The 20008-nt window shown below is 39.5% G+C and overlaps 1 protein-coding gene across 1 annotated transcript in view; it reads left to right on the plus strand.

Annotated features, from left to right (window-relative positions):
• The window catches only part of ENPP3 (ectonucleotide pyrophosphatase/phosphodiesterase 3), a 47014-nt gene extending 30305 nt beyond the window's left edge, over positions 1-16709 (plus strand). Inside the window, exons 17-25 of the mRNA XM_086744840.1 lie at positions 2476-2563; positions 4798-4967; positions 5078-5129; positions 5886-6040; positions 9932-10067; positions 11036-11113; positions 12558-12690; positions 14358-14514; positions 16104-16709. Coding sequence (XP_086600966.1) covers positions 2476-2563; positions 4798-4967; positions 5078-5129; positions 5886-6040; positions 9932-10067; positions 11036-11113; positions 12558-12690; positions 14358-14514; positions 16104-16277 — 1143 coding nt within the window. The 3' untranslated portion in view covers positions 16278-16709. The remainder of the gene's footprint in view (positions 1-2475; positions 2564-4797; positions 4968-5077; positions 5130-5885; positions 6041-9931; positions 10068-11035; positions 11114-12557; positions 12691-14357; positions 14515-16103) is intronic.
• The last annotated feature ends 3299 nt before the right edge of the window (positions 16710-20008 follow it).

Consider the following 20008-nt stretch of genomic DNA (forward strand, 5'->3'; position numbering starts at 1 on the left):
CATCCCGGTTAATATAGCCCTTCTAATTCCGTATCATGCGCAAGCTCTCTACTAATTGGTTAACTATATCATGCACACGCTCCTAGCTAAAATATGATTCGTTAAGTCTCTATGTTCACGCGGACGGGTCTCTCCACCTGCACCCTGCTTCACGTTCAGCCCCCAGTCACGTATGCCAGCTGTTTTCCTTCTTCTCAAGGTTGCTTCGTTTACTTTCTCACAGGAAGCTTCATTACTTTCTCACAGGCGGCCTCATTATTTTCTCACAGGTGGCTTCAGTACTTTCTTACAGGCAGCTTCAGTACTTTCTCACAAGCGGCTTCAGTGATGTCCTTGAGGCCTGCTGCTCACAAACATAACAATTCCATTCGGTCTGGATTGTTCACTAAGTGCCCCTGGTACTCCAGGTATCCAACACTAGTTAACATGGAGACCTTAATCATAGATAACCTTGTGCTGGTGGCACAATGTCTGAGGAAAATGTTTTTCTTTATAAAGAAGCAAAATGTCTTAATGTTGTGTTTTTAAGATAAATTAACAATTTTCTTTTCTACTATGGGAACATGAGAATATTATTTTAGAACAGATCATAGTCTTGTTTAGTCATGTTTCCTGTATCTTATGGCAGGCAGCTCAGGAGGAGTATAAAAAGTAGTAGAAACTAATGTGAGACTGTAAGTAGTTGTCGTAGTTCAGCCCTGATTGGGACCAGACTACGCAGTCTGTCTCTCACTCCCCCCACATTCCGAGAGAACAGGGAGAGAAAATATAAGAAAAAACGGCTTGAGATAAGGATGGGGAAAAATCCTTAAAGTCACCATTATGGGCAAAACAGACTTGACTTGGGGAAAACTATTCATTTATTACTAAAACTAGCAGGAGAATGAGACACAGAACAAGATAACCTCTCCCCCACCCCTCCCTCTTCCCGGGCTTAACATTATCTCTACTACCTTCCCCCCACCTGAGTGGCACAGGGGGGAAGAGGGAATGGGGGTTGCGGTTAGTTCATCACATGTTGTTTCACACCACTGCTTCATCATCGAGGGAAGAACTCCTCGCATTCCTCCCCTGCTCCGTTGGGGGGTCCCACCCATACGCCACAGTCCTTCATTAAAGTGCTCCGGTGTGGGTCTTCTCTTCCACAGGGTGCAGTCTCTCCAGAACAGCTGCCCCAGCGTGGGCCCTCCACAGGCCACAGCCTCCTTCATGCCCTGATGTGGGGTCCTCCCCGGGCTGCAGGTGGATCTCTGCTCCTCCGTGGACCTCCATGGGCTGCAGGGGGACAACCTGCTCCACCATGGTCATCATCACAGGCTGCAGGGGAATCTTGGCCAAGAGCCGCATTACTCCTCCCCCTCCTTCTTCACTGACCTTGGCATCTGCAGCCATTCCTCTCAGAAGAAAAATTCTTCACAACAGGCTGGCAGATGTCTCTTAGGATCTTTTTACATCTCATTCACATCTCATCTCCTCTCCACTTCTTGCAGCCGGGGCGGGCTGAGTTGGGCCCGGGCAGCCACCAGGCGGGAGGCCAGAGGGTGAGGCCTGCAAGGCCCATGAGGCCTGCGCCTCCCCCTCTATGCCCCCGCTCAGCTTCTTCGCATCTTCTCTACTTTTTTTTTTTTCTGTTTTTCCCTTCTTAAATACATTATCACAGAGGCGTTATCACGGAACATTCTGCTACCAATCAGCTCAGCCTTGGCCAGCAGCAGGTCCGCCCTAGGCCTGGCCGAGTCCACTGAACAAAGGGGAGCGACTTCTAGCAGTTTCCTACAGAAGCTACCACCTTAGGCCCCCCCTCACTAACAAAACCAGAACAGTAGTATAAGTGTTCTGCTAGAATGCTTGCAGACTCCAGCAAGGGGTGCCCAGCCCTATGTTGTACCATTGGCAGTACTGACAAAGGACATTGCTGAGCTTGGGATGGGTCTCCCCAGTTCCCTGCTCCTTGCTTTAGCCATGGATATGAGCTCTTAATGATCCAAAGACTTTTGAGAATGCAACATGTGTTACAACAAACAAACAAGCAAACAACCCCCAGCCCCCCAATGCCTATATTTCTGGCTTATTATTAGCCTTTAGATAGGCTCTGCGAGTGTCATAACTCTACATTTGTTGAAATGGCATTGTTCCTGACTGTTGCAATAAAAACGTAAAGAAGATGTGAATTTGAAACACAAAAATTTATAATTTTTGTAAGTATGCATCAAAAGAGTAAAGAAGCCCCACACCCCCTGATTCATTATGTAGTTTAAAGTATCCTGAGAAATGAATTTATGTTTTTCATTTTTCTTCAAATTATATGCAGTGGACGAAATTTGCCTTCTTTACCAGAACAATCCTGTATTTTAACTTTTATGACCGTGAAAAGACTGTATTTTGTTCCAGTGTCCCTATTTCCATAAAATGCAACGGAATTGGTTTTGAATTTAGATTCCTTTAGATAACAACTTTTGTTTTATTACAATCTAGGCTATATTCTTAGCATATGGCCCAAGCTTCAAAGAGAAAACAGAAGTGGATGCTTTTGAAAACATCGAGGTTTACAACCTTATGTGTGGTGAGTAGAAACAATCCAGTACTTTAGATGATAAACCAACAGTGCTTTCAAACACCAGTCAGAAGAAAAGTAACTAAAAATTCAGTGAATTCATTCAGAAGCTAGATTTTTCACATAAAACACTGAAGCCATGCTCTTTGCCTTCTGTACAGTGCTAAAAGTTAACTGCCAGAAATGGTTCTGCTTTGAAGGTTGTTTTTGATTTCAGAAGGGCTCCACTAAAGAATCAGAGAGAAGCTCTCCTGCTACGTGGGCTTGCTATTGAAATTGTGCCTGTGGAATGATCTGGGGACGAGTCTTATAGAGAGTTACCACTCTTGCTTATAACTTAGAATGGACCACTGCAGTCTTGGCAGTGAGTAATTAGGAAGTACGTGCCTCAGAAAATATGGATTAAGGCATCACACAAAAATGCAATAGGCTAGTACACTTCTGTCGTAGTTCAGCCCCGATCGGGACCAGACTACGCAGTCTCTCTCTCACTTCCCCCACCTTCCGAGAGAACAGGGAGAGAAAATATAAGGAAAAACGGCTCGAGGTTTGAGATAAGGACAGGGAGAAATCCTTAAAGTTACCGTCACGGGCAAAACAGACTCGACTTGGGGAAAACTATTCATTTATTATTACAAACAGCAGGATAATGAGACAGAGAACAAGATAACCTCCCCCCACCCCTCCCTCTTCCCAAGCTTAACATTATCTCTACTACCTTCCCCCACCCGAGCGGCACAGGGTGAAAGAGGGAATGGGGGTTGCAGTCAGTTCATCATACGTTGTTTCACACCGCTGCTTCATGGTCGGGGGAAGAACTCCTCACATTCCTCCCCTGCTCCATCGTGGGGTCCCTCCCACGGGCCACAGTCCTTCGTGGAACTGCTCCGGCGTGGGTCATCTCTTCCACGGGGTGCAGTCTCTCCAGAACAGCTGTCCCAGCGGGCCCTCCACGGGCCACAGCTGCCTTCAGGCATCCACCTCCCCCGGTACGGGGTCCTTCACGGGCTCCAAGTGGATCTCTGCTCCTCCGTGGACCTCCATGGGCTGCAGGGGGACAACCTGCTCCACCATGGTCGTCACCACAGGCTGCAGGGGAATCTTGGCCAGGAGCCGCATTACTCCTCCCGCTCCTTCTGAACTGACCTTGGCGTCTGCAGCCGTTCCTCACAACAGGCTGGCAGATGTCTCTCAGGATCTTTTTTTACATCTTATTCACTTCTCATCTCCTCTCCACTTCTTGCAGCTGGGCCGGGCCGAGTCGGGCCCAGTCGGCTGCGTGGCGAGAGGCCAGAGGGTGAGGCCTGCAAGGTCCATGAGGCCTGCGCCTCCCCCTCTGCACCTTTGCCCCCGCTCAGCTTCTTCACATCTTCTCTTCTCTCTTTTTTTTTTCTGTTTTCCCCTTCTTAAATACGTTATCGCAGAGGCGTTATCACGGGACATTCTGCTACCAATCAGCTCGGCCTTGGCCAGCAGCGGGTCCGCCCTAGGCCTGGCCAAGTCCACTGAACAAAGGGGAGCGACTTCTAGCAGTTTCCTGCAGAAGCTACCACCTTAGGCCCCCCCTCACTAACAAAACCCCGACAACTTCACAGTGTGATACATTTGCAATCATATTTGTACTATGCATTAATTAATCTAATCTTATGAATGTTATGGCAATGTATAAAACTGTATCAACAGTACTCAAATAAATAATTACCAAATCTTCATGCAGTGGCAGATAGCAATGAACCTTCATTCTCTTCCTCTATGCCACCCTTGTGACATGCAGAGCCTGTTGACGAGGGGTAATGGTTTTAAAATAGAAGGAGGTAGATTCAGAGTGGATATAAGGAAGAAATTTTTTACAATGAGAGTGGTGGAATATTGGACCAGGTTGCCCAGAGAGGTAGTAGATGCCCTGTCCCTGGAAACATTCAAGGCCAGGTTGGATGAGGCTCTGAGCAACATGATCTAGTTGAGATGTTCCTGTTCCTTGCAGGGGGTTTGGACTAGATGACCTTTAAAAGTCTGCTCCAACCCAAACTATTCTATGATTCTTTGATTCACACCTAGAAAATTACAAGTTGATGGTAGTAGTTACCGTAATAGTTTAGATAAATGAAGAAGTTATTTTTTTCTATACTTAGAAGGAATGCATAGGAAATGCATAGAATTGGAAAGATAATTACTTTTTTAAATGCCATTTTAGTCTTAAAATAGCTTTTAAATATGTTTACAAGTTTCAAATGTTTCAACAGATTTGCTGCATATTACACCAGCACCAAACAATGGAACACATGGCAGCTTGAATCATCTCTTAAAAAAACCTTTTTACAATCCTTCACATGCAAAAGAAGACTCATCTCCTTCTTCATGTCCAGTTTTCCATCTGACTCCCACAGATGAACTGGGATGCTCATGCGTGCATGTAAGTAGGGGCTTCTGGAATCTTTTAATCACCTGTGTAAAGTGTGTTCTCTTTTCTTTGTTTTTTCTTAACTATGCATTCATTCTGAATGATTCTCTTATGTTTTACAGGTATCAAATGTTTCAGTAGTAAATGAAAGGTTAAATCTCACCGCAGAAGAAAGTAAGTAGCAAGAAATGAAAAGGACAGCAATATTTTTAAGTCTACGCCTGGTTTAGACTTCGTATTATTGGTTTCAGTGGGAATTTTTGCCATGTTAATTACAATTTAAAGTGAAGTAGGAAAGCCAAGTGAAAAGCATAACTTTTTTTTCCTTTTTCCTTTGCTTTTTTTTAAAAAAAATGCTAATTGATACTGTTATAGCAGCATTTATGCATAGGAACTGGATCTGAATCCCATTAAAATCTTGGAAAAAACCACAGAATTCAGTGGTTTTTGGAGAAAGCCTGAGCACTTCCAGGCTATATGCCATAACTCTTTTTCCCTACCTTGTCACCATCATTTTGCCTTTCTCTGAGCAAGAATTCCCATAGATATTTCTGTGTGCTTTTTTATGAGGTTTCTGGAAATCTTAGGAAGCATTGTGATGCTTCCTAGCCAAAAAAGATGTAAATTTCACTCAACTGGCAAGATAAGTTTGAAATATTTATATTGGTATGAAATTGCGAAGAAACAAGAATTTGCAAGTCTGATATATTACATTGACTTCTGTTTGTTAAACATAATATGAAAACTATTTTCTCTATTATTTATTCCACTCAGAATCTAAGAGCTTAAAGAAACACACACCCATGTTTACTGTTGGTTTTATTTGTATTTATTAATGTTTAAATTTACAATTTTCTCCACTCACTTAAAACTTTGTGCCATCCACAATGTTGTAGAAGAATGAATCAATAATTATTGTTTAAATTCTAGTAAAGGAGGCAAACTCGTATCATTTGCCATATGGGAGACCCAAAGTTCTTCAGAAGGAAAACGTCTACTGCCTCCTTTCGCATTATCAGTATGTGAGTGGATATAGCTATGATATCTTGATGCCACTGTGGACCGCATACACTGTGAATAAGCCTGTAAGTTATCAAATATCCACACTTCTCTTAAATATGTAATATAATGGATTGAAAATATGGTTCATTCATCAGAAATCCTGGTTAAGAGCTGGTGGATATCACATGATTAAGGCCCTTATGTCTGAAAAAGAAAAATTATCTTTGATAACTTAAGTTTCGACTGTCTTAAGATATTATTTTAAAAAGTGTGAATGGCCATCTGTTAGGGACACAAAAGATATAGAGTAGAGCTGCTGGTAAGCTTGTTCCATTAAGTCTGTTCTGCAAAAGGGATGAGCTGTCAAAAAAGTGCTCCAACCTGCTTGTCAATTCTTGAGGAAAAGCAGGCTGTGATTTCCAAAATCAGAAGCTTTTAAGCTTTCCTATGAATACTATGATCTTCCTCCTATTAACAAACCTTTGTACAACTCTGCAAGACAGTTTGTACTAATGCATATTTCTATATGTTCTGTTTATTTGGTCTCTATGCCATGATATAATTTTTGAAAAATATAATTATAGCTGAATGAACCTCTGAGAGTTCAAGGGTATGTGACTCTGGAAGAGATTGTTTGAGTTTTCAGGGTCAGTAAACTAGTGGACATTCATGGTCTTCATTCCCTCTGTAATTTGACCCTTTTTCTAAGTTGTCTTGAGGAATTAACTTTTACACTGTTTTTTCTGTCTGAAGAGAAATGTTGTTGATGTCTACATGATTTCTTGTTTTATCAGTACAAATATGGGGAAATTATTTTAATCAAATATATGCTGCTAGAATGTTAGTATTTCAGAAAGTCTCACTCCATACTTTCTACTGATTTTTGACAATCTGAGTGAAGGATCACAAATCCAGCCCTAAGAAGGCTTAAAGTCTAGTGAAACAAATGTCCATTTCAACAATTTTTACTTCATCATATTTGAAGATCTGCACTTATAGCTTACGAAGAAAGTATATTACCTTAATGAAAACCGGTTAATTGTGGGCAGATTTTTTCCCTGATTTTGCTTTAAAAAGATTTAAAAGTCCCATCAAAGCTGGGGTCTTTTTAATATTTCAGCAACAGCAGCAAAAAAAAAAAAACCTCAAAAGAAGCAAATAACTTCTCAGACGTTTTCCTTTGTAAAAAACCAAATTCTTCTTTGGAAAAAAAAGTGTATAAGGAAAGTCCTTGCTCAATAAGACATCTAAATCAATAGAAATTTATATTTGTGGGAGTTTCTTGAAGTGGTTTATGCAACATTGTGGGAAGCAGCGAATGACTGAGACTGAAATATTGAAGGATATAGTTCACAGCAGACTCTAATACAACGGTGTATGTTTTCTACAGAAAGAATAGGAAAGAATAACTTTTCTTTGTAATACTCTGAGACACGAGGGTGAAAGGTTACAAGTGTAAGAGCTCACTCACTAACTTACACAGTAAGCTGACAGCAGTAGAAGGACAGAGGGATACAGCTAATGCCTTTGACAATAAGCTTTGGCTACAATACTTGGGAGTGACAAAAAATTGCAATTTCTACAGAATTTTTATTGCATCCTAGGTTATTTATGTGGTGGATAAAGCCTGTGCAGTGATTTACACAATTTGTAACATAAGGCATTTATTGACATTAGGTAGCTATAAAGAAGGCCTTAAACAGTAAAAATAGGTAGTGCAGATTGAAATTTTGCTCATTTTGTATGGATTGGCAGTTTTGGAACTGGGCTGGCTGACCAAACCCACACAGTATTATTGCACCTGCATGTGATATCAGAATCAGGGATATTATGAATAATATCTAGTTACAGATATTAAATAAATTATGTCAGATAGAGCTTTGCTTACTTAGTATTCTCAGTCAATGGTTCTTTGACCTGAAAGACAAAGAGCCACAGGGCTAAAGCTCTTAAACTGGTGATGAATGTTTCTTTCTGATTCTGAAGTTTTGAGGCAATGGCTATCACTTCAAAGTCTTCTTTCTTAATAAGTGAGCAATTTCAACAGCTTCTTTGAGAATTGTTCTATGTTTATTGATAGGTGATCTGATTAAAAATAGTTTATTCTTCTCTTTTGAAGAAAATAAATGAAGAGAGGTTGTAGTTGTGGGTGTGTTAGTTCACAGAGCATTATGGCTTGCAGTCTGGCGTTGCTTTGATTGTTGATCTCATTGTACTAAAAGGTGACACAGACATAGCTATTCTCACCTCTCAGCAGCTTTTGATATTGTTTATTTCCTGACTTGTAGATCCCTTAAAAAAATAGCTGAAATTGAGTGGTTGCTTTTCCAGTATTTTGAGAGTTTGTAGGTTCATTTTGAATTATTTTTTTCTTCAGTTGGGGAATTTTATCGTGTGATGTCCAATGGAAATAGCCATGAGCAGCCTCCATCTCCTAAATGGAGGAGTGTTTGTGAAAATACAGGTTATATGATGTGTTACACATGTGATAGACAGACAGCTCTAAAACACTGTCCTCCTACCTTGGCACTTGGATTAGAGCTGATAGCTCATACAGTTAGCTTCAGGAAATGTGAAATAATGAGAAGAGAGTTGAGTGATGTCCTCATCGCTTCAAGTTGGAGAAAATGTGAATGCTATTAAAAACACAGATTTATGATACAGGTCAAAAGCAGGTTCCCTGCTATATTTAGATAACATCAGGTGATACCACTGTGTTTAGTGAGAAGAATGAAATAATTTTCAGGACAGTCCTTGGCATGTTTATTCTGGCCTTTATTACTTTGATTCAGGTTTCCTTTCAGAGACCATAAAGAAGTTGAAGCCATTGTTGAATATTGCAGCTCAATTATTAAGTTTAAAATACTTGTTTCTTCAGCTACCCTAATACATTAACCCTGCCTTACTGAGTTGGGCACTAGAAAGGACAAATTGCTCAGATGAATTGGATTTCAGTTTTCTGTTGGGATTTACATTTGCTTGACCATAACAACTTATCTGCTCAGGTGGCAAAGGCAGTCTTTTGTCTTTTTATTTGTTTCCATGTGGTATATATATCTTCCATTAATACACAACCTGACGATAATACGATAATCTACAGGAATTCTCATAAAAGCACATAAAGAAATGAAAACAAGGAGTACAAAGAGGCACAAGAAGAACATTCCACTTCTTCATTTCTGCTCGGTTTTAACCGATCAAAATAAACAATGTACTGAAAATCAATTTAGATGTTTAACTACTGTTTTTAAAGATATAAAGCAAATAAATATGTTCCATTCTTACCAAAATGGAAATAAATTACATGTAAACGAATATGAAAAAGAAAATGCAGTTAAGCACAGAAAAACATATTCAGATGTTTTAGTTAATGCCATTGTAAAATTACAATAAAGGTTATAGAAAAAAAAAAGGTTATAGAAACAATTATACTGATCAGAATCACTTCTGGCCAGTTCTTAGATAGTGTGCATGTTAACCTGTCTCAGTTGAAGTTCGTGAAGCCAGCCAGTAAAATGTACTTAATTTACCATGAATTTATTTAGCTTTAACTCCTTAGCAGCACAGACTCTTATTATGGAGACAGCCTCCTCAGATGCTAAGATGAGGTGATAGTGTCATCTTTATATACTAGCTGCTTTCCAGGAGGATGTGACATCAAGTCTGTGTTTCCAGAAATACGTAAAAGTGACAAATGAGCCAAATTTGTCACCTGTTTTTGCCTAAGGTAAAATTGTAGTAGCAAAATAAGGTTATACATGCTGCATAAGGATTTCCCTGAATTACCTAAAAACAGAAGCAGGGGAAAAACATTAGGCAGAAAACATCGGTGTCCATTACTTGCATTGACCTGATTCACTATGTAAATAGGAGAAGATTCAATGAAGTCTGTTCTAGAAAGTTAAAACCATACAAAGCGCTGGCTTAGCCACAGCCGTGGGTGTAATACTTTTTTTTTTTTCCCCTTTTCACAGGAAAACACATCTGCTCTTCCTCCCACTGTTTCAGACTGTCTGCGGGCTGATGTTAGAATCCCTGTTGCTCGGAGCCAAAATTGTTCCAATTACCCAGAAGGGCTGACCTTCACCCGCAGTTTCCTATATCCTCCCAGTGAGCATGGTTCTTTTTATAGCTAGAGCTTAGAAAGTCTTAATCAGCTGGATGTGGGTTTATGTTTAAACATATACCCAAAACACCAAAACAAACTTATTCGGATCAGCATGTCGAGCAGAAAAAGGTTTCCAGTGTTTGTAGACTGACCAAAAGCAGGACAACTGCTACTTGTATCTAAATATTTTCAGTTTAGAAAATATAAGTTTTTCTTTAAAAAAATGAAACAACTTGAATGTGATGAAAACTGGCTGGAAAGATGCAAAGGGTTGGAGTGAAGGGTTGTCCCTCTTCCTCTGTATTAATATTCATTTCCTATTGTCAAATTTAATAATTACTTTATTGAACACATTGTACAAACAAATGTGGAGATATGTTTGCAGTAGGGGCATACACTTATACTCAAATATCAATTTAATTTACAAATGGTTAGGAAACAGATAGTCCTGGCACAGACCTTTTTTTCAGCATATCCCCAAGATGCTATGCCACTTGGTATATTTCAGAAGATACTTTCTGTTTGGGGAACTTACTTCATAGGGAGAGGAAATCAAAAGAAAACACATCTCATGAAAACTGAGTAGCCTGGAAAAGTTAATAGGTGATTAACAGAGTAACCTTGTGGTCTATTAGTTCCTTTATTGCCCACTGCATGAACAAATACACTAAAATTATTCTCTGAAATATTACATGTGAGAAAATCTGTTGTTTATCCCTCATTAATATTTGCCAGAATTATGAAGGAAGCTTTCCATCCAGCATGAGATGCTGCAGACATCACTTTGTCTGTATATGGCTTCATGTGCTGCATTCTGTCTTCTGCAGAATAGCAGGAAGTTTAAGTGTTAAGAAATGTAAATTGAATTAATGTAAAATGTAATTGAATTACATGTACCTGCAATTTATAGTGACATATGAATCAAATTTGTATAGTATTTCATTAATGTACGCTTTATTCTTTTATAAAGACTTCAATTCATCTGCTCTTGAACAGTATGATGCCTTACTCACCAGCAATATTGTCCCCATGTATAGAGCTTTCACAGGTAGGTTGCAAAGTTTTGATTAGTTTTGTTTAATATTCTGTAATTATGGTTCTGGGTTTGATATAGCTATGACAAGGACTTAAAAACATTAATGCATGGCCTGCAGTATATCCAGATTCTTGTGCAAATGTATTTAAAACTTTTTAGAAGAAGATGTGTGAAATTGTAAAGTGCAATTATGGAAGTTAATTTTTTTTCTGTGTATGTTTCTGTCTGACCTCTGCTTAGGTGTACCTGTTCACTTTAGATTTTTCTCATAAATTCCTGTGTGCTGTCCTAACATGAAATGCTAGCTATGAAACCCTCATAAAAATATCCCCTTGGGTAAATGCTCAAGGTGAATGAAAATGGCACATTTTCCTTCCTTTGGCATGGTCTTAAGAGAAGACAGGACAAAGTTTGTAAATAATGTCCTGATACAATGCCTGTTTCATCAAGCAGAAACTCAAACTAGACAATATTAATCTTGGAATATTTATTTCAGGCAGATGTTTCTATTATACAAGTGGAGTAAAGGTACATTAAGTCTTTCCATCCAGCCTGACTCCCATTTGTTCGTAATCACTCATAAGAAATTTTCTACAACTGCATATTGTCCATTGTGTTTTACTCTTAGGACTAGGCTCATTTTCATAGACAAAGGATAGACAGGAATTCCAGAAGGAAAATGCTGGAGGAAAAGCAATGGTGTAACTACCTTTCTAATGCATTCAGACCTGATTTATTCATTCACTCATGTCATATGAAAAACATAGAGATCTAGAAAATCTAAGTGGCTTTAATCTTCCAAATAAATCAGAGACGTTATGAAAAATCAATTTTTCCAAGGAAAATTCTACAAGAGATTTAAACTTACAAGAAATTACTCTAGACCATTAGCAAGAGGTAAATCAATATGGAATACCTTCAACCCCCCCAAACCCATCTGTTTTTTTTTGCCATTATAACTAAATATTTTAATAGTCTCACTAGCTTATATGTTACAAATTGTATTTTCTCAAATAACATCTGTGAAATAAACTAAATTGCCTAGTGAAAATGGTCTGACTAACTCAGAGGTGGTAAATATCCCTCTCACAAAGCCATTATCTCAGTTGCTACTACTTGGCACAGTTGCGGGTGCTCGCAGATAGGCCAGAAATGAATGACCTCTCAGCTCTAGAATTGTAGCTTCAGCTTCAGATTAAATGCCTTATCTCCAGTAGTGCAATGGACCTCACAGAGCTATAATAGTATTTACCGTGCCTCTTTCAAGGTCAAGTGAGAATATGTCCTTTCTGATGAAATCCAAATTTTGTGTAACAAAGAGTTGATTTTACAGGCAGTTTAGTTTGGAAATTTTTATTGTTGATCTATAGTGAAAAAGGAAATATGTTCTTTTTCTTTAGTGGTGAAATAACTTCAAATTTCTGTTAAATATATTTATATTTTCTCCTACTTACAGACATATGGGACTATTTCCATAATGTCCTTCTTCAGAAGTATGCTAGAGAAAGGAACGGAGTAAATGTTATCAGTGGACCAGTATTTGATTACAATTACGATGGCCATTTTGATACTCTTGATGAAATTAAGCAGTAAGTACACGGAAAAGACAGAAGTCAAGCGCCATATTATTTCCCACTGTATTTCCACACAAATTTATATTCAAAAAGAACAAGAAAAAAGTGTAATGGAGAATGGAGTATTCCCTTTATACAACATTCACTGTTACTCATAAAACAGCAAATACTCCTGCAAACAGATACAGCATTGTAGAAGCCGAAGTCCCAGTAAAGAGGAAGAAGCTTTGCAGTTGCATGTGTATCTGTGTACATCTGTACAGATACAGACCAGTAACTTACTTCCCAAGCTTATGCCTTGATTTTTAGGCCTCTGCCACAGAAATACTGAGAGAGTACATAGCTTCTAAATATGCAGAATATGTATTTAAGCATAATTTTCTAACTTTCATTTTGTGCTTACTCACCTGTTTCTTTTTTCTCCCTGTTGTCTCAAACTGATGTGTTTTATCAAAGATCAGATGTTTGTGTTTGCCTTCACTGAATCAAGTAACTGGGAATGTAACTTGTAACATTCTTGGGTGGCACTTCTGCATAGCTATGGCTTACACAGGTCACTTGGAGGTCTGACAAGTTCTAGGTACATTTTAGTGAGCTCTGGTTGCATAACAAAATACATTTTAAAATTAATCTCTGTATAGAAACAGGAATAAGGGAAGACTTACATTAAAAATTCTATAAAAGAGAAATGTAAAAGATAAAGACCAATTATTTGGTTAGTGAATGGGGATAGAAGGAGGAAAAACAGAATAAGAACAAACATCTTTGTTCCAAATATAGGGAAAATGCATTGTGACAGTAAGAACACTTATGTAGTAGGAAGGTGCTGGGAAATCTGCACAGCTGAATCTGTCACTGGAGATGTTTTATTCAAGGCTAGACTTAATACCACATCTGTCAGAAATGGTTTGAGAATGGGAAAATCAGCTCTGCCAGGAAGTAGGAGGGTGGAAGGGAGGAGAGACTAGAACTTCCTTCCAAGCAGAATGCTGTAATACCCAGTCAACCACATAATGTTGTCTACAGTCTGGAGTAATCATGTTTTATTCAGCATGGTTAGTCAGTCATATGAAGCATGTATGTGATGGTGTTTTTTTGAATACTGAAGATGTACAGCAAATTTGTGAAGCATTCAGCTCCTTTTAAGTTTATACACAAAAGTGACCATGTTCACAGAATAGCCAGAAAAGGGAGGCAAAGACATTTTCAATCAGGTATCCTCAACTGGTTTCTACAGCACATAACCACAAGTCGTCATTTTGGCATTTCTTGCTGGCAAGGAACCAGAAGCTAATTTTCTCATCACTCTTCTCCAATTCAGTTTCATGTGGTTGAAATTCTTAATGTAATAAAGGGCAAATACGATGCTCTATCCTGTATCTTTCAGATGTAGAGATCTCTGGCTTTGGCAAAATAGAGTGTTAACCACACAAGCAATCCTGTTGGTTTCAACGGGACTGCTTGTAGCAAAAGGACTTACAAAAGAATGTGTGTTTGGCTGCTTATGAAACATACACTGAGGCTGTCTATCCCATCAGGTATTTATTTCAATTATAAAATAAATAAAAGACATATAGTAGTGAAAGTTCTATGCTGAGATATGTTCTATAAATTACTATCTGCATCAGTGGGTTTAATACTTTATGTCTAGATAAATCCCTTAATTAATGTTTGTTTTATAGGCATGTAAACAATACAGAAATCCCTGTCCCAACCCATTACTTTGTGGTTCTGACTAGCTGCAAGAATAATTCCTATACGCCACTGAACTGCTCAGGCTCCCTGGATGCTTTGTGCTTTATCATTCCTCATCGACCTGACAACACTGAAAGCTGTGCTGTAAGTATAGTTCTATGCTCCTGTGTGCCAATGAGCTTTGTGAACTGATTCCCAAAGGGATCTAGTAATCTAGAGAATCTTTAGAAGTCAAACTGTTTATTTTATTCATCCAACATGAGTTGAGAGCTAAAGCAATGACTAGGACAGCAAGACGCTCCAGGAGATGTAGCTGGAAACTAATGAGCCCATTACTAAAGTAATGGGCTCAAACTAATGAGCTCATTACTAAAGTAATGAGCAAGGAAGAGGAAGAAAGGAGAGTTTGATAAGAGGACTTGGAAATGCTGTCACCTGAGAACTGCAGCACAGCCAACAGGGTGATGAGATAGCTTTATGGAAGGCTGCAGGATAAACTTACTGCAGAGGTATCAGAGGACTTGGAGTGTAACTCCCTTGAGAGTAGCTAGAAGAATTCCTTGAGTCCTTTGTTCCACCTTTAACAGCAATTAGACAGTAGGCATTTAGATGGATGGTCCTGCAGTTAAAATTCATACTTCAATTAAATAAAATCTATGCTTATCACTGACAGTGTAAATCTCATGTTTTATAGCAAACAAAATAAATTAGCTGAGTGTAAAATGTGTTGCTGAGCCAACTGAGTGTCTATCCCATAAATTCTGTGATGCAGAAGGTTCCTTAGCTCAATGTGTGTATGACAGAGTCTTCCCACACACAAGTATAGCTGCACAGACCTGAAGTGATCTTCAAAGTAATACAACTGTGTTTATTTTGTTTATATATAACTTTAAACTTGTAACTCCAGACAAGTGCAAGCTTGCACTGCTTAGGAACAACTTGGGCGTTTCCTCATTTGTGGTGTGGGAAATCCACAACTGCCCAGTGATCTTTTTTGGTAGTTGAGAGTTGGCTAAATACATAAAATAAATAATTTGAATGATTAGTCTTTATATTTTAGAAATCAACAGCTGTTATTTCTAAAGTTTAGCAGTGAACCCCAAATATTGTTGCACCTTTTATTACTTGTGTCTTGCAGTGACATAACTTCAGTGAACTATTTGTGTCAGAAGCAGATATTGTTAATGGAAAAGCAAATTACCATCAGTTTGCAAAAAAAAAAAGCCTTTGTAGTAAAAGATTTGAACAACTACATTTTTGATTGCTTTAGTGCTTACATTTCCATTGTTTTCCCTATCTATCTAGCAGTTATTGTTGCTGTCCAACAATCAAGACTGAGCTGCTGTAAGGATTTTGTTCAGCTTGTCAGGTGCCGGTTGTTTGGCTAGCCTGAGCACTGCAGCTAATTTATACTTGACTAAAACTATCCTTACTTGTATGTTTAAAACATGACTCAACTGTACTTTGTAGTTAAGTCATACTTGCCATTTTAGCATGATTTTTCTTCTCTATTACTTTGAAGGTGGGGAGAAGGGACATCCATTTGATTATGTTTAAATGAGATCCCTAAATGCAAGGCTGTAAAGATTTCTAGAGAAATCTGAAATAAGCTTTGCCAACTGGAGGCCTTTCACCTGTCAAAGCAGTTCAATCAGTGGTTATTGTTTAACACCACCACCAAACAACAGAGTGCTTTTTATGTGTTTAAACGTTGTTTTTGTTTGTTTTGGCAGGAAAATAAGACACTTTCTGAATGGGTTGAAGAAAGAGTTCAGGCTCATTCTGCACGTGTTCGGGATGTGGAGCTGCTAACTGGGCTTGACTTTTACCAGGAAAGAGAGGAACCCATCTCTGAGATCTTACAGCTGAAGACATTTTTGCCAGTATTTGAGACTGAAATTAACTGAGTATCCATTTAAAAAATGTCACTGCTTGGAAGAAAGCAAATTTAAATTATTTAACTTTTTTCCTTGCTAAAGTATGTGGGAAACATGACTACAGATCTTCTACAGGAAAACATACTTAAAGGATCTGATTTCTTTTTTCAAATTCATGTTCTTCAGTCAAATGTTTTGTGCCAACTGAATAAAAATTACCTAAAGTAAATTAAATCATCATTGCTGAGCCAGGCTTTTAAAATAGAGAATATTTTATTAGTAGTGATTTGAAAAAAAACCTACAAAGGAACATATTTCATAGTAGACAGACCCCAGAATTGTAAACTGTATAGAAAATATTTCTATAATGGAATTGGAAAGTGAAACAGTCTGAGAGGAGTGTGTGTGTTTTTCCCCGTGTGTTTATCAGAGAGGTTGTGCTTATGTAATACTAGTTTGTCCTGAAATCATAGAATCATAGAATGGTTAGAGTTGGAAGGGACTTTCAAAGGTCATCTAGTCCAACCCCCCTGCAAGGAGCACGGACATCCCCAACTAGATCAGGTTGCTCAGAGCCTCATCCAGCCTGGCCTTGAACGTTTCCAGGGATGGGGCCTCCACCACCTTTCTGGGCAACCTGTTCCAGTGTTCTATAACTCGCATCGTAAAAAATTTTTTCCTAATTTCCTATCTAAATCTACGCCCCTCTATTTTAAAACCATTACCCCTCGTCCTATTGCAACAGGCCCTACTAAACAGCCTTTCCCCATCTTTCTTGTAGGCCCCCTTGAGGTACTGGAAGACCGCTATCAGGTCTCCCCGGCACCTCCTCTTCTTCAGGCTGAACAGCCCCAACTCTCTCAGCTTGTTCTCATAGGAAAGGTGCTCCAGCCCTATTATCATCTTTGTGGCCCTCCTCTGGACCTTCTCCAACTGGTCCATGTCCTTCTTGTGTTGGGGGCTCCACAACTGGACACAGTACTCCAGGTGGGGTCTCACCAGGGCAGAGTAGAGGGGGAGAATCACCTCCCTCGACCTGCTGGCCACTCTCCTCTTGATGCAGCCCAGGATGCGGTTGGCCTTCTGGGCCGCGACGGTGCATTGCCTGCTCATGTTGAGCTTCTCATCCACCAGCACTCCCAAGTCCTTCTCCTCAGGGCTGCTCTCTATCCATTCTCCGCCCAGCCTGTATTGTGCCTGGGATTGCCATGACCCAGTTGCAGGACCTTGCACTTGGCCTGGTTGAACTTCATGAGGTTGGCACGGGCCCACCTCTCCAGCCTGTCAAGGTCCCTCTGGATGGCATCCCTCCCTTCCAGCGTGTCGACGGCACTACACAACTTGGTGTCATCGGCGAACTCGCTGAGGGTGCACTCTATCCCACTGTCCATATTGCCGACAAAGATGTTGAACAGGGCCGGGCCCAACACGGACCCCTGAGGGACGCCACTCGTGACCGGTCTCCACATGGACATTGAGCCGTTGACCACCACTCTCTGAGTGCGGCCATCCAGCCAACTCCTTATCCACCGAGTGGTCCGTCCATCAAACCCATGTCTCTCTAGTTTAGAGAGAAGGATGTCATGCGGGACAGTGTCAAAAGCTTTGCACAAGTCTAGGTAGATGATGTCTGTTGCTCGTCCCTTGTCCACTGATGCTGTCACACCGTCATAGAAGGCCACCAAATTGGTCAGGCACGATCTGCCCTTGGTGAAGCCATGTTGGCTGTCACCAACCACCTCCTTGCTCTCCATGTGCCTTAGCATGGTTTCCAGGAGAATCTGCTCCATGACCTTGCCAGGCACAGAGGTGAGGCTGACCGGCCTGTAGTTACCTGGGTCTTCCTTATTCCCCTTTTTAAAAATTGGGGTTATGTTCCCTCTCTTCCAGTCACCGGGGACCTCACCAGACCGCCACGACTTCTCAAATACGATAGCCAGTGGCTTGGCAACTTCATCCGCCAGTTCCCTCAGGACCCATGGATGGATCTCATCAGGTCCTATGGACTTGTGCACAAATGTTCTGAATTTCTCTTCCTCACCTATTAATTCACATGGAAATTGCTATCTATTTAAAAAACATGTTCAGACTCACAAAAAGTTTGTATATAGTGAAAGTGTCTTCTGTGGTCATGCCCTGTGTTTTCCACTTTGGTTAATTCATTATGCTAGTAACAAGTAAAGTGAAGTTAGATCAAATGAGATATATTCTGTACCTTTCAGAAATCTTAAAGCATACCAAACATGAAGAGGTAAAAGAAATGCTCTAGCCAGAAGCATTTTGTCTGGATATTTACCTGTATTTGCAACAATTTCCAAATGCCTGGCAATACCTAAATGTGTCTATTTTAAAATAGTTAAATCTGAGATAAGAGAACAAAATTAGTGGTGACATAAAAAAAATAGTCAGCGTTTCTTTCTGTAGTGGCTTTATACACAGAGACTAACTCACACTGTGCTGTACACAAATTACTACTGAGGGCAGGTAAGTGGGACAAGGCAGTGGAAATTCCCAGATCCTGCTATTACAGAAATGTCACGTCTTAACTGAGTGTTGAGCTGGTTTTCTCCACTGAAAATGCTGCTAAGCTCAGATCTGAATAACAGCAGACAATTGACCATTTGTCTGATTTTAGGCACAGTGGGGGAGTTTTAAAGAAACATGTCAAGGAGTGTTTCAATCTGTAACTAGTAGTGGACTGAAGGAGATATGTCTGTTTAAAAAAGAAAGCTTTAAAAGCCTATACAAAAAAAAAAAAAATCCCAAATCACCGCAGGACGTATTTTCTCCACATCTTAAATGATCAGTGTATGCACATACACTCCAAATGTAGTTTAGCAATATTTATCTTATATCAAGATGTGTTACCAAGCTGAACATCAAGATTTGTGTCTTTGGTTAAACCATTACACCATCTCCTTGAACATGGCATTGTATTTCAGCCTGCAACACTATGGCATCTAAGTCTGTCCATCTGAATTGGAGACTTCTGCTCAACTGCGTCAATTAAGAATACAACTGATTTTTCACTGCGTAGTAAATCATACCGTAACTTAGTCAATGAATCTGCATAGCACATAATAATTTAGGCATGTAAATTAACTAGTCTAGAATAATAAAATTGCTTTCAGAGATAAGAAGAAACAAACAGTTTCTTAAGAGTATACTATTTGGTATGTCTACATTAACAATTTAAAGTAGAACTAGCTTGACAGATGTGATGTTGTTGTGAGTTGATACATTTAGCTTTGAATTAATCCCTGTATCACCAACCATGGCAGCAATACAAGCTTCAGGCCAATACTCTAGTTCAGTTATGAAAGCAAATTTCTGGTCTAGATATGCCTTTGTGAACAGTTACACTCGTGTTTTAATTCTGTATATCTCTGGGGACCTGCATGATGAAAGAATGTCTTTGAGGTTTGCCCAGATTTCTAAAAATGAATTTCACAGGTACTAGACTAAATAGCAGCGACATTAATTTGCTGTCCTCCTTCACAAGATTATTTAATAATATTCTTTATCAAAACGTCTAGCCTCCCCCTCCCAAAAGCACCCCACCCTGCTGAAAAAAGTTGGCCCCTTCTGCGTAAAGATCCCTACCTATCAGGCTGATAAAAACTGTGTTTCTCATTCAGTATTTGTATAGTATCTAACACAAGAGGATCTTGATCTCATACTTGGGTTTTACACAAACTTTTGTGGTAACAGAGTCTGAAGTTGCAGTTCCTCTAAGAAAGCAAATATGAAAGTGGTTTTGC

Source organism: Chlamydotis macqueenii, chromosome 3 (assembly GCF_036417535.1).
Source record: "Chlamydotis macqueenii isolate bChlMac1 chromosome 3, bChlMac1.mat, whole genome shotgun sequence".
In the NCBI taxonomy this organism is placed as follows: Eukaryota; Metazoa; Chordata; class Aves; order Otidiformes; family Otididae; genus Chlamydotis; species Chlamydotis macqueenii.